Source organism: Oryx dammah, unplaced genomic scaffold (assembly GCF_014754425.2).
Source record: "Oryx dammah isolate SB20612 unplaced genomic scaffold, SCBI_Odam_1.1 HiC_scaffold_11210, whole genome shotgun sequence".
Lineage (NCBI taxonomy): Eukaryota > Metazoa > Chordata > Mammalia > Artiodactyla > Bovidae > Oryx > Oryx dammah.
In genome coordinates, this window is record NW_024080603.1 from 3442643 (window position 1) to 3457263 (window position 14621).

A 14621-nucleotide genomic window follows, 5' to 3' on the forward strand; every position below is an offset into this window, starting at 1 on the left:
AAAGATAAAGTTCTCATCAAGATCATAAAATTTTCTAGCTGGCATAGAGCATTGTGTTATTTTTCAAAACTTTAACAAATGGAAACAGTGGGAGTTTTTTTTAATGCTAAGATATTTTAAAGAATAATGCAATTGCTTTTACTCTGCCAGTGTGAAACTAGTCTGCAAGTAATATAAGCCTTTCATGAAATTGTTGAAAAAAAAACGTGAGCTGAAAATAGACATTATCCAAGATTTAAGCGTGTCTGTCTTTACTTCCAGCCATCCCTCCATTTATCATGAATACTCTGGAAAAGAAAGCCTTTCTCAAGGTAAGCCCCAGTTCTATTTATCCTTGTCTCAATCCTTACAATTTGTCTTCAGACTTCAAACTATACAGACTATTTCCCACATGGATAGGGAATAAAGAATTTGAAGGCCAGTGGCAATTGAACACTTGATGAAATATTTTATTTCTAATAAGAAATGTTTGAAAAAGTTCTCATAAATCTTTCATTTGTTGAATGCTGCCCACTCCTCTTGAGCGGCCATAACCCAAGTACATGCTTATCTTAGTTATCAGTCAGATCCCTAGCTAAGTAATAATGAAAAGAGGGTATGAATTTGGAATGATTTGTTTGCAAGTCCCTGTACATACTATCTGAAAGGAAAGAATAATTGGGAGTAGCAGCTTCACAGAATACTGAATTAGTGCCTAGATGTATTTTTCTGTGGTAATCGTCTTTAATAATCCATTAATCTATCAGCCGCCTCCCCTCAGGGTCTGAAAATATTCCAGGATGAAACTGTAACTGAGAAACCTCTGTGCACTGTCTGCATTCTTATGGTTTCCAGGATTCAAGCGCAGTTGTATGTAGTTATGCTTCACCTTAGCTTTCCAGTTTCCTGTAACAGGTAGGGAAGAGGCGGATGTTGTAACTCCTCTGGTTCCTGCTGTGCGTGGAATCTGACCCATTGCTCCTGCGGGAGGAAGGCCTCCAGCTCCTGGCTGGGGGAGCAGGCGTGTTGTAAACACTGTAGCTTTCTCAGGGCAAACTGTCACAATGAGGGAACGCTACCAGACTTTGAAAGAAGGACATGGTTCATGGACCTGACGCTTTCTGAATGATTTCTGTGTATTCACGCTATGGGCTCCAGAGGGGAAAATTAAGACCAACACCAAATACTTTTCAATGCAATTACATTCTCAGACGATAAGCCAAGAAAAGTATGCTTTGAAAAAACAATAGTATTGAGTGCCTCATTTGACTGGCATTTCGGATGTACCAACCCTATGTGAGAGCAAGAAAGAGGGCCCTCTCCTCGGCAGCCCGTTCATTCTCTCCTGGGAGCTTTGGGTACATGAGCAAATTATATTCTCGGAGCTTCTTCCTCTAGCAGTCTCACATGTCGATGTGAGTGCTGTGATGGGGTGTTGCAGTGTCTCTGTAGCGATCGAGCTGTTCTCCTCCGAGCATCCCGGGCGATCCACAGACCCCTGGACCACCCCCAGGAAGGAGCATTCTCGCATGCCTGCTGAGTCTCCATCCACCTCCTGGTGGATTTCTACAGTCTTAAGTGTAAGACTAAACAAAAATATAAAACAGTTTCACTGATTTAACCAGTAAAGCTATTAGTGAAGACCAAATGTAAAGGTGACCTCATTTGACATCTTACCTACTTTGATAAGCTCTTACTTGAGGATTCATGAAAAGGCTTTGCTGAAGTCTCCTTCCTCTGCAGAATTTAGAAATGATGAATTCTTTAAAGCTGCTCAGGGATTAGTGTGTGTGCTGGAACAGGGACTAGATCTTGAAGCTACCATATTATATAAACAGATGAACTCTTTAAAGCTGCCAGGGAATTAGGGGATGTACTAGAACGGTGACTAGGTCTGGAAACTACTAAATTATGTAAACATCTAAAAACTCACCAACTTTGATGTCTAATTGGTTTTCAGATAATATTTTAAAAAAATGTTGATGCTCCTTTCTCTATCTATCCCTGCTTTCCTTATGGGAAGTGGTTTAGGCTTTGAAGGGGAAAACCTGTCAAATGAACTTAGAGAGGGGCCATCAGCCTTATCCTCCAGGATGCTGGTAGGAAATGGAACATCCAGTGGCTTGTTAACTTTACAGATACAGAATTGATACACTGTGTTCTTCACTGCTAGCTCTTGATCTGATAAGACATTAGGATTATAGTCCTTCTACAAGGTCATATGTTGACCCAGGCAACCTTTGGATTTTCCTGATTGTTAATTTCTTAAGGAATTGGCATGCCAACTTCAGGGGCAACAGAGAATCAAAAAAAAAAAAACAAAAAAACCATATCTAATAAATCCAACCTCCCCCTCCTGCAGACTTAAAGCAAAATCAGACTTTTAAAGCAAGATCAGATTTCCGCGTGGATACAAGGCTTCGAGACAGTCACCTCATCCTGTTGTCTGGCATAAAAGTAAACTTTTGCAGGAGAGGAATACCAAGTATGAGTCATTCCACCAGTAATACATGACTGTCATGAATCAGCACCTGTGAATGCAGCGGGGAGACCAGCTTCAGTGGCGGTACCCCCACCATCAAAGCTTTCCCAGTCCTTTCTCTCGGCCTCCCCAACACCACCCAGCACCCAGTTAGCAGAGGGGTGTCAGCAGCCCGACTCTGCAGCGAGGCTCCGAATCTGGCCATTTGCCACTGCTGCTGGGACATTACTCCCTGGGCGTCTCACTCCTGGCTGTGGGTATTGAGCACACATGGGTGCAAATGTGGGCTTGAGATTCCAGAAATTCTCTGAGAGAGTCTGCATGCAGATCTGTGCTCATGCTGAAGTTAGGTCACCAGAGAAAACAGTGATGTGAACTTGGCCCTTTCTTCTCCCAACCATCATGGCCTTGAACTCCCGAGGTCTCGGTGTCGTTGGGAAAGTTGCTGCCATTACTCTAATATCTCGGCAACAGACACTGGCCAGGAGACAGAGCTGGGCATATTGCATCATTTTCCGGCTGGGACAGACAGAAACTGCTACAGATACAGCCTGGCATTTTCTTCCATGAAGCAACCAGCAAATGACACAAACAGTTAGCCACTATTCCCACATGGCCCTAGGGTTTTTCACACGAAAAATGAATCACTATTGTGTTTCCCTCCCTTGTCCTTCCTCCCTGGTTTCCTTCCCCTTTGCCTGCCCCACTTCCCCCTTGAAGGGCCTCACACAGGGCCGGAGGAGGCTGCTGGCATCAGAAGCCATGTGGCGGGGCGGGGAGGCGGTCAGAGCAGCTCATGAATCCGTCCAAGGGCCTCACTAGCTGTCAAGGGTCTGGCTGCAGCTAAACTGATTCAGACCTCCTTGGAGGATGATGTTTTGAAAGAGCTATGGCTAAATGTTGAGCTCCTCAGACATACATCACACTCCTACGTTCAGGGTTGTTGTTACATCAGAATATTGCATTTTTGCCTGCGTAGCAAGGACTGTAGGACTTCATTGATGTACGGCCATTGTGAAAGCAGGGGTGGAGGCAGCTTATATTTGTATCCATACATTTCCATCTGCAAAGCACTCTTCACACACTATTTTGAAAGGGAGGCTCTTCTGAGCCCCTTTGACAAAGGCTCAGAGATCATTTCTTCAGCTGTGCATCATGTCCGTGTGGGCGGCCACGTCTGCCTGGGTAGGTCGGCCCTCTGTTCCCACAGCTCCAGCAGCCAGATGTGCCTCCCTGCAAGGACGTGCTTCTCGGGGCTTTCACCTTGGATGTGACCAAACTCTGCAAACATGAAAGGAATTGAATGTTCTTGGCTTTTTTAACCGGTGAGCTTGGGGAGCATTCGGCATGACTCATCCTTCCCCCCACGCCCTGTCTTTTTCCAAACGGAGTGCTAGCAAAAAGCATCAGCTGTGGGCAGGTGACTCACTGAAATCTTTGCAGTAAACCAAAAGTTCACTGCTTAAAAGCTGATGCTTCACCCAACAGTTTTCTTGAAGAATAGCTCTTGTGGTCTCTTTACCTTGCTGGCACTTTTCAGTGAGAACAAAGTTGATATGAATTGGGTCAGATAGGAGCTCCTCATTCCTAAAGTTCTTGTTCGTTTATATTTTTTTTAATAAAGGTGGACGGCTCTGTCTACTCAGTAGATTTTCAGGATTGTCTGCTAGTGGAGTGCGACTGTAGCATTTATTTGTTCATTTGTTTGATGCAGCAGCCCTTTGGTCAATGCCTGTTGCACACCAAGCAATGTGCTGGGTGCCATTATCTTCGAAATAGGGTTTCAGAACCATACGGTGTGGTGGCGGGGAGGGCACAGGGCATATGGTTACAACGCATGGTGAATAAGAGTGTGGGGCATGGCGGGAGCATAGGGGAGTCTCTCCCCCAGCTGCCGCAGGTGAGCGGAGACCCCTGAAGATGGCTGGCCGGGGGCACAGGCGCTGCAGAAGCACAGAAAGGACACAGAGGTGGGAGGTCTGTGTATGGTCAGGTTGCCTGGGATGTGGGCCAGGTGTAAGGAATTGATGTCATACACATAAACTTATCAACTCCCAGTGGTTCATGGGGTCTAAGTGTAAAAGTCTACAATTGTCACACTTCTAGGAGAAAATAGAACATCTTTGAGATCTGGAGTTAAGCAAAGATTTCTTAGACTTAACACCAAAAGCACAGTCCATAAAAGAAAAAATGGACAAATTGGGCTTCATCAAAATGTTAAAATTCTGTTTTTTGAACACTATAAAGAGAACGAAAGGACAGGGAACAGACTGGAGAAAATTTATGTAAAGTATGTGTCTGATAAAACACTTGTATCCAAAAGATACACCTACGTAGGAAAACAACTCAGTGTTTTTTTTTTTAAGGCAAAAGGTTTGAACAGATATTCACCAAATATACATAGATATCGAATAATATCACATGTAAAGATGCTCAATATCTTTAGTCATTGGGGAAATTCAGGTTAAAAACCACATTAGCTACCTCTAAACACCTATTGGAATGGCTAAAATTAAGAAGACTGACCATAATAAGCGTTGGCAAGGATGTAGCTAAAGGACCTGAAGCTCTTATTCCCTACCGGTGGGAATGTAAAAGGATACAACCACTTTGTTGTTCTTATTGTTCATTCTCTAAGTCATGTCCAACCCTTTGCAACCCCAGGGATTGCAGCACACCAAGCTTCCCTGTCCTTCACTACCTCCTGGAGCTTGCTCAAACTCACGTCCATTGAGTCAGTGATGCCATCCAACCATCTCATCCTCTGCCACCCTCTTCTCCTGCCCTCAATCTTTCCCAGCATCAGGGTCTTCTCATCAAGTGGCCAAATTATTGGAACTTCAGCTTCAGCATCAGTCCAATGAATATTCAAGGTTGATTTCTGATAAGATTGACTGGTTTGATCTCCTTGCAACCCAAGGGACTCTGAAGAGTCTTTGGAGAATAGTTTGGCAGTTTCTTAAGTTAAACATATGCTTACCCTGCAATCCAGCCATTTCACTCCTAAGTATTTACCTAGAAGAAATGAAAATGTATGTCCATAAAAGGCAAGAATTTAAAGCAGCTTTATTTGCAATAGCCCAAAACCGGAAACAGTCCAAATGTTCATAAACAGGAAAAGAGATTATCAAAGTCCATTCACACAATGGAATACCTAACCCAGCAATAAAAAGCTCTGAACCATGCATATATACAACAGCATGAGTAAATCTCAAAATAATTATACAAAAGAATAGATACTGTTTATAAAATCCTAGAAATCATAAACTAGTATATAATGACAGAAAGTAGATCAGAGGTGGCCAGGGAATGGGTATAGTAGAGTTTAGGAAAGATGGTGGAATAGCCAAGGGCACAAGAAACAAAACAAGCTGATAGCTACAAATATTTAATTGCCTTGATTGTGGCGATGGCCTCACAGCTGAATACACGTCAAAACTTCTGCACAGTCAGTATGTGCAGTTTACTGTATTTCATATACAGTATGAAGTAAAGAGTAGTGATCATTGGAAAGAGAAAGAATTTACTCATACTAACTTTTTGAGCTTTTACTTCATTGAATATGTATCTTTTTAAACTTGTGATTACTGTCTTTAATTCATTTAAAATATCCTGAAAATTTCCACAATTCTGTGCTCTGTCCCTCCCTCAAGTTCTGTGATTATTTAGGGGAAAACCCAAACATCCTCAGCTCACTTTTAAAATCTCAGACCACGTTCTGTTTGAAGTAGGGGTGAATGAGGCGGGAGTGGGTGCTGGAAAGGAGTTGGGAGCAGGGATGACATCCAGGTTGAGCTTCATGGGAGAGATCGGAATTGTCCGGAATCCTTGCGGTTACTGAGAACCCTTCCAACAAAACCCTCTGCACGAGCCTCCATCAGCGTTTGGTTTGTGCACACCCGTTGTTGAGATTACACACGGCTGTTCAAGAGTCCACTTAAGAAGAAGAGGCTGCTCTCGTGGGCTCTCATGGGTCTATCTTCCAGCAAGATCTTATTCAGTTCTTAGCTTGCCTTCCCGTCGCCAAGTCTGCGCTCCCAGTCTGATGACACACGGAATGCTAGGAGGACGATTTACCATCTCCTTAGGAAAGTCATGCCGCACCCGTCGGAGCCAGCTGCCCAGATGCGGTTTTTCCTTCTGCCATCCCTTGAGGGGCGGGGCCGTCTGTGCGAGCTCTGTGGGCCTGTCTCTGCTTGCTGACATCTCTCCCTTTCTCTCCCTTAACCCGCGGGATGTACCTTTTCGCCAGAGGAGCCTTCTCGGAGAGCAGGGTACGCCTCTCACACAAGCCCCCTTGGGGTCCTCATCTTTTAATTAACCACTTGTGTTGACTCTGGCTGATTTCATTACAACTAGTTGGCAACTTGGTGGCAGCTTTTTCAGTGGCCTTACGTATATAATCTGTATATCTCGTTGCTCTTTATATTGCATATTATGCTTTTATAAAAAGTCCCTTTTGAAAGCTAAAAATCTAATAACACATACTCTCCAAAAGACCAACCATCTCATTCATTTCTATTAACAAAAAAGTGGCAGCCAAGAATTTGTTATGCTAGCAATTATTTTAACCATACTGACAGCAACTAAAACCAGGAGAGGAGAGGGGCGGGAGCAGGGCAGCAATGGCTTTGGGTTTCTGAACATTCCAGGCACAGCTCTAGGTGCTCGATAAATGTTATCTGGAGTATCTTCGTGCACATGCTTTTAGGAGCTGTTGGGATCTTCATTCTGCAGAGAAGGAACCAGAGCTTGGGCTGGGTGGACTCTGCCTCCCTTTCCCCACAGTGGGGGTGAACTGGAAGGACAGAGATTTGGATACAGGTTTGTTAGCCTTCCAGCTTTGGAACCACACTCCTCCCCAGCCAGGAGACAAATTATAGCCAAGCAATAACATTTTCTCCAGCTCCCATTTACAAGCAGGCATCTCCCTGATTCTAAGCGCAAGGGAGGAACAGGAGAACCACCTGACCCTTGCATGTGCTTCATGGCTAGATGGCGAGGGCTGCAGGAAGTCGGGACTAACGTGCCGTTGCAGTGGTACCCCCACATCTCGCTAATCGCACCCCAGCTGGATCTTGTAATGTGGCCACGCTCCTTCCAATTAACCAGCAGAGAAAACTGTCTCTGAGAGCCTGTATAAAGAGTATTCAAAATAGTTTATTTCTTTACCCAGAGGTTCCCATGGATGAGCGCACCTGTTCAAGTTGGAATAGTTGGCTTTTGGTGAGTAGAATTACTTCAATGTCATTCTTTCTTTTTTTAAGATTAATATACAGCATATGAAAGTGAGGGCTAATATGGGACATGCATTTTGAAAAATGAGACCATCTCACAACATCTGGTCCCAGTCATTAGCTAGAAAGAAACCGTCTTTAGAGAAACCTGCAACGTTTGGGGCTATTTGTATGATTCTTTTTTTTAAACTCCTTTTATCTCTTTGATTTTTTTCCCTTTTTAAAATTATTTTGGCAGCCCTTAGTAGTAAAATTACACACACAGTACATATTTTTGTGTTGGCAGTATAATACTCAAAAGAAAGAAAGGGGATTGTTATCAAAGTAGAATAGAAGAAGTCTGAAAAGTAGACCATTTCAAAAGTGCTCTGATGTGTCTTTTTCCTTTTTCTTTAAGCTTGGTATTTGCTACACCTCTGTGCTGTGCTCTGTTTCCACAGAAAAGGTATGTATTTGTTACTCTTCAGAATGATCATGCGTTTTAACCCTAAAAACTAGTTGAAGACACAGGTTCATTTAACTAGGAGCAAAGTTGAGTCTCAAAAAGATAATGAAGCTGAGTCTCTAAAAGGAAGAGAGAGGGGCAGAAATTAAATGCACATCTGTTTAATATCAAAACTCTCTTTGCCCCGCTCTTTGCTACCTGCTATGCTTACATTTGAAAATGCTTTATTCTTGTGTAAGACCCAGGTTAACTCTTGTGCAAATTTGCTCTTATAAAAATTTAAATATGATTCACTGGTGCCCAGTCCATTGGCAAAGGCGTCTACAAGGCAGAAATATTAGAATTTAAGTTCCACCCCCAGGGAGAGCAACTGCGCCTAATGCACTTAACTTTGGCAGTTGGTATATTGGCTTTCCTTCTTCCTACTTGAGTTTTTTTTTTTCCCTTTTTGCCTTAAAAGCTTTATTGTGCATATATCTTTCATCACAAGTTGCCCTTGAATCCTGCCTTTGATGTAAGAACAGGATTAACCGGCGTTAAATCAGCATCGCATAAATCTGAGGCGTCAGCCTTTTTCTCGTCTAGCGTCCAGGTGCAGAGGGGCAGCACTCTGCTGTGTGGCTGTGATTTCTGCTTCCAGTCTAGCCTTTGCCATGTCCTTCACGGGCGGACAGACCCCGCACAGATGCCCTTTAATGCCCGAGGCTTTCCAGTGGCTTTGGGACGCGGTAGTCTCTTCTAGAACTGACTTCATCATGCCCCCCTATCTGATAGAGACATCTGTCTTTTATCTGGTCCTACACTTCTCTTTGACCCCCACTGTTGTTAGCTGGGGACTTAAATTTCAAGGAGAGGGAATCTTTATCACCTTGATGCTCATAGTTAAGCCCCCCTTGGAGAGGGCAGGAGCTTCAGAACCTGTTGTGGAGCCCGATACAGATGAATTTCCTGAAGAGGAGCACTGTTTAATTGGGCGAACCCCAGAATCTCAGGGCTTCAGGTAAGAAAGGTTTGTTTCCTTAGTCTGCAGTTCTGGAATATCAGTGTTCAGCACTTGACCTTGCACTCAGTGACTTAAGAGCGTGGCATTTGGGTCGAGAAGGATCTGACTTCCAATCTCAGCTGCACCTCTAGTTTCCTTATCTGTAAAATTAAGATAATACTTGACTTTCCAAGGTTTTATAAGGGTTAAAAATGCATAATGTCTGACCCAAAAATTGAGCACTTAAGTCATAGCCATTATCATTGCCATTAGCAACATAATTTTTAACTTACCCAAGGTCTCCCTATAGAGAAGAAAAAAACAGCCACTGTGTTTTTTCTATATTCATAATTTTTCTTTTTTTGCATTATGTCTATAAATCTATATCCTGTCTTTTTAGCTCTTAGTTAACCACATCTCAACTATGGTGGTGGTGGTTTACTCACTAAGTCCTCTTTGAATCTTGCAACCCCATGGACTGTAGTCTGCCAGGCTCCTCTGTCCATGGAATTCTCCAGGCAAGAACACTGGAGTGGGTTGCCATTTCCTTCTCCAGGGGATCTTCCTGACCCTCTCCACTGCAGATGGATTCTTTACTGACTGAGCCCCTAGGGGAGCCCACTCAAGTAAAGAACAATTCTTAAGAAACTAATCACTAGTGTTACCAAGCCCAGGTTCAGCTGCTTGCAGCTCAGAAGCCAGTAATTCAAGACACAGGTGTCAGTAGAAAGGAAAGATGCTTTAATCAGGGAGAAGGTGAACACATGTCCAGAGACCAACTCCAAAGATTTTGCTCAGTTGTGACAGTTCTTTTTTTTTCATGTAATACCTTTTATGAAAAAAAAACTTTTAATTTTTGTATTGGAATGTAGCCAGTTAATGGCACCCCACTCCAGTACTCTTGTCTGGAAAATCCCATGGATGGAGAAGCCTGGTAGGCTGCAGTCCATGGGGTCGAGAAGAGTCAGACACGACTGAGCGACTTCACTTTCATGTTTCACTTTCATGCATTGGAAAAGGAAATGGCAACCCACTACAGTGTTGTTGCCTGGAGAATCCCAGGGACTGGAGAGCCTGGTGGGTTGCCGTCTATGGGGTCGTAGAGTCGGACATGACTGAAGTGACTTAGCAGCAGCAGCAGCAGCCAGTGAACAAAGTTGTGACAGTTTCCAGTGAAGAACAAAGGGACTCAGCCACACACACACATGTATCCATTCTCTCCCAAACTCCCCTCCCATCCAGGCTGCCACATAACGTTGAGCAGAGTTCCCTATGCTATACAGTAAGACCTTGTTGGTTATCCATTTTAAATATAGCAGAGTGTACGTCTCCATCGCAAACTCCCTAACTATCCCTTCTCCCCATCCTTCCCCCGCCCAGCAACCGTAGGTTTGTTCTCTAAGTCTGTGAGTCTGCTCCTGTGTTTTAAGCAAATTCATTTGTATCATTTCTTTTTAGATTCCACATATAAAGGATGTCATATGATATTTCTTCCTCTCTGTCAATCATGACAGTTTTTAAAGGAATAAAAGAGGAGGGGAAGGAATCTCAGTGAACCACCTACTCTGTCTTCAGATGTTGTCTTGCCCGAATGATCTGCCTGCAGATTGCTTGGCAGGGGGCAGAGTAAGGGGTGGGTGCTGGGGATAGAGAGCTCGTCATTTTTTTTTTTTAACTGCTTAGTTCTTCATTCTTCTTTCTATCTAGGAAAAGAACAGGTTATTCGGGACAGCATAAGTCAGGAGTTAGGTTAAATTGCCTGGTGATCTCATTCCTATAATTAGTTTCTTTTAGGATTAGAGGGGAACAGAAATGGGCAAATAGGAAAGGGGCAAATGAGCTTTCCATAACAGAAAGTCAACAGTTTTGCTGGCAAGTTTTTCTTCATCCTCTTACATATTAAGTATGCATTCATAATGAAAAAATAAGCTTTAATACATATGCACATATAAAACATTCAGGTACCTTTTTTACATGCATAAAGCAGAGACTTACAGTGGTCCTTCTCAGTAGTGTGACTACAAGAGATGTTTTTTCTCATATATTTTCATATTTTCTAAAAGTTTCAGAATATATATCACTGTACAGTGGACAGAAGCACATTAATGCAAGTGAATTTTTAGTGCTAAAAATTCCACTGAATGCATGTGTCTTTTTCTCATGAATTGTGAACATTTATGTTATTTTTCTTAGGAAGTGTCCTGACCAAGATTACTTTCTGATACATCAGGGTCTGAGAGTGTGATCACCATACCTCCTTGCCAGCAATAAGTGGTTTTTAAGGCTTTTAGTAAGATGAGAGACAAAAAGGGGTCTGACGGTGCCTTTCTTTCTCATTTAGTCATAGTTTCCTGGGATGCAAAGCATTTTTCAAACAGGGCTCTTGCACCAGTCGTGGGGGTGAACAGGGGTCCTCACTTGCCTCTCCCCAGGTTCTAATTTCCACCGTCCATGGGATGACGCTGTCGTTTTCTCCCTTCTCCCAGTTCCATGTCTGTGACAAGCTTGGAGGCTGAGCTGCAAGCCAGGATCCGAGAGACCTACCCTGAATTACGGCGTGTGTACTTTAACAAGGGGTTATAAAGCAGGTTAAGAAGCATCTTCAGAGGAGCCTGCCTGCCGTGAGCCTGGTGTAGCCAAGTTGGAGAGGAATAACCTGGGCGGCCGGGTTCTCTCGGTGACAGAAACCTTTTAAAGACCCATAGAAGCCTTTAGAGTCCAGCTGCTACTTACGGCACAGCCCCTGGGGGTGGTCTAGGTGCCTCGCCTGCCAGCCCCCGCCCCTTACATTTGAATCATGATACGATTTACAGACACCCTTCCTGTAGCTTTTATAGTCACTGTTTTTTCAAAGACAATGTTCTGACTCACACCCAGAGTTTTCCAGAGCACCACTAGGCATAAAGTTAGATGTTCAGTATATTGATTGTCAGTCAGTGAAAAGGAAATCTGTTTAAAATACTGAAATTTTATCCCATTCTTGTTTCAGATCAAGGAGAACTGAGTAGTGAGTTGAGAAAACACAAAAGCCCTGAGGCTAAACTGTTAAAAAAAAAAAAATAGACTCGTAAATATTAAGGACAGTTTGCTTTTCTGCCCAGGTTGGGCAGGAGGCAGCCTGAAGTAGAAGAAGAACGTTTTGGATTTGTAGGATAAAAGCTCCTTCATATACCTCCTGAAAGTCAAAGTAATAGACAAGTGTGATGCATAGAGGCCGCTGTCAACATCTGTAAGCTTTCCTATTGCTGGTCGCTTTCTTTGATTGAATTTTAAATTTATTCTGTTTTATATTCTTATGAAGATATTAATCTTACCTTGCACTTGTTGACTTTATATTCAATCATTTAAATCAACTAATTAACTGAAATGCACAAATGTCAAATTTTGGGAGTATATTCAAAACCAGCAGTAGACGACTGGGTTGAATCTGGCTTTTTTTTTTTTTTAAGAATCAAGAGGTCTCATCTACCTACATCTCTTTTCTTGTCATCCTGTAAGATCTCTTTGGCTTTCAGAAAGCTACAGAAATGATGTGTATGTGAATCAGTGACTCAATGGATTTTACTTGAATGTTGTATATTACATTTCACCGTGTTTGAAAATAACCAGCCCATGGACCACTGTTTACATCACCTGTTCTAGTTTCACAAGTAATGTATTCAATGTAACAGAGGTTATGCTGTAATTCTATAGAGGTTCAAAGGCATATGTGAGGTGGTTATTTCAGGAAGTGTAGACCACTCAATACGATGTGTAATTCAGAGACCTGTAAGTGGAAACAAATGTAGAAACCAGTTTGGGCGGATTTGTGCTGGCGCTGTGAGCAGACTGAATTTCCTCATGAAGACAGGATGGCGTGCCTTGTGTCTGTGCCTCTCTTTTCTCTAAAACAGTGAGTGGGCCCGAAGCTGGGCTACTCTGGGCCCTCCTTTTGCTGCCAGAGCTTTCTCACGCAGGCTTTCTGTCTTAAGCCATTTGAAGCAAAAGAGCTTCCCCGTGACATTCTGACCTTGGACGTCTTTTGTTGCCATTTTTGCTTCTCTTTAAAAATTGGTAAAAGCTAGAAATTTGAGGCAGAGCTCCACGAGGTGCTTAAAGGGCACTTTTAATAAGAAACTAAGGCAACTTGCAGGGTTTCCCCAGCGGCTCAGATGGCAAAGAGTCTGCAATGAGGGAGACCTAGGATCATTCCCTGGGTCAGGAAGATCCCGTGGAGAAGGCAATGGCAACCCGCTCCAGTACTCTTGCCTGGAGAATCCCATGGACAGAGGAGCCTGGTGGACTGCAGTGCACGGGGTCCCAAAGAGCCGGACACGACTGAGTCACTAACACTTTCACACTCAAGGCCTTGAAGCCTCCATCCCCCCACCCCCGCCCCCAGCTAACCTCAGAATTCTTAGCCCCGGAACATTGGCATTTCCGTGTTAGTCTTAACCTTCATTGAAAAATGAATGACTGGTTGGAAAATTGACAAACTAACCAAACGTTTAATACGTACCAGGATGAGATAACCAGAGCCTCATGACGAAAGGGATAATGAGCCTGGAGATGTGTCTTTTTAAACATTATCTGCTGAAGCTTCTGATTTTTGATGCTTTTATAGAGAAATATGAACTGTAGAGTTGAATCATGGTTTATCAAAAGGAACAAAATGAACCAAGGTTGGCAGTCTTTGCTGATCTCTTAGGAATACCTTTTCTGGAGAAAAGTTGACATGAAGTGCAATAAGCTTGTAAAGGTAAATAGTTATTAATATTTTGGGTAACATAATGAATTATAAGTATGAACTGACTGGCAGCTTTTATTTCAGTATTAGCACAGTGTCTAGCCAGTGTTGGAATCCATGTATTATTTCATTTCAACTGGATGAAATGTTAAATAAACTCAGAATGAAAATAAATCCTCTCTTTTATTTGTATGTAAAGGACAAAGCAGTTTTTATGTTAAAGTCAATGGTACCTTTCATTCAAACTTAATATCTAGGTACCGTCAAGTAACTCCTATATTAATCAGGTAATACATTTCTGGTTTTGGCTACCAGTTTCCCACTTTTTTGAACAGCATAGAGGCACCCGGCACCCACCACAAGCCCCACAGTGTAAATTCCAGGAGCATTCATTCTTACACGGGGAATGAGATTCTGCCTTTGGCCTTGGTGACCAACACCCTTGCACATGATGCTGAGGTCAATTTGCTTTTATATTGTTCGTCAGATTCTAACATGGAACTCGCGTTTTCCATAGTTCACAGAGAAAATGTTCATCTAACCCAGGATCTGGGGAGTGCCTTTTAACACGCGATAGAGAGCTGAGCATTTTGCTCTCCTTGATCACATCTCCACACCTGTTTTACTGCTGGAGCTCTGTTCCTCACTTAAACCATGGAGATATATTCGAGATATATGCTAGGGGTCAGACACAGCCAGTACAATCTTGATCACACCTACTGGTAAAATACATGTATTCAGGCTGCTGACATTCTTTGTGACCTTCAGTT

General features: G+C 43.0%; 1 protein-coding gene across 2 annotated transcripts in view; it reads left to right on the forward strand.

Moving 5' to 3' along the window:
• The window catches only part of LOC120860971 (sideroflexin-1), a 56221-nt gene extending 42196 nt beyond the window's left edge, over window positions 1-14025 (forward strand). Inside the window, exons 8-12 of one of the 2 annotated variants that reach the window (XM_040236675.1) lie at window positions 262-311; window positions 6714-6735; window positions 7638-7687; window positions 8096-8143; window positions 11612-14025. In XM_040236675.1, coding sequence (XP_040092609.1) covers window positions 262-311; window positions 6714-6735; window positions 7638-7687; window positions 8096-8143; window positions 11612-11641 — 200 coding nt within the window. In that variant the 3' untranslated portion in view covers window positions 11642-14025. The remainder of the gene's footprint in view (window positions 1-261; window positions 312-6713; window positions 6736-7637; window positions 7688-8095; window positions 8144-11611) is intronic. The other variant, XM_040236674.1, reaches the window with a different exon arrangement.
• Window positions 14026-14621: the final 596 nt, after the last annotated feature.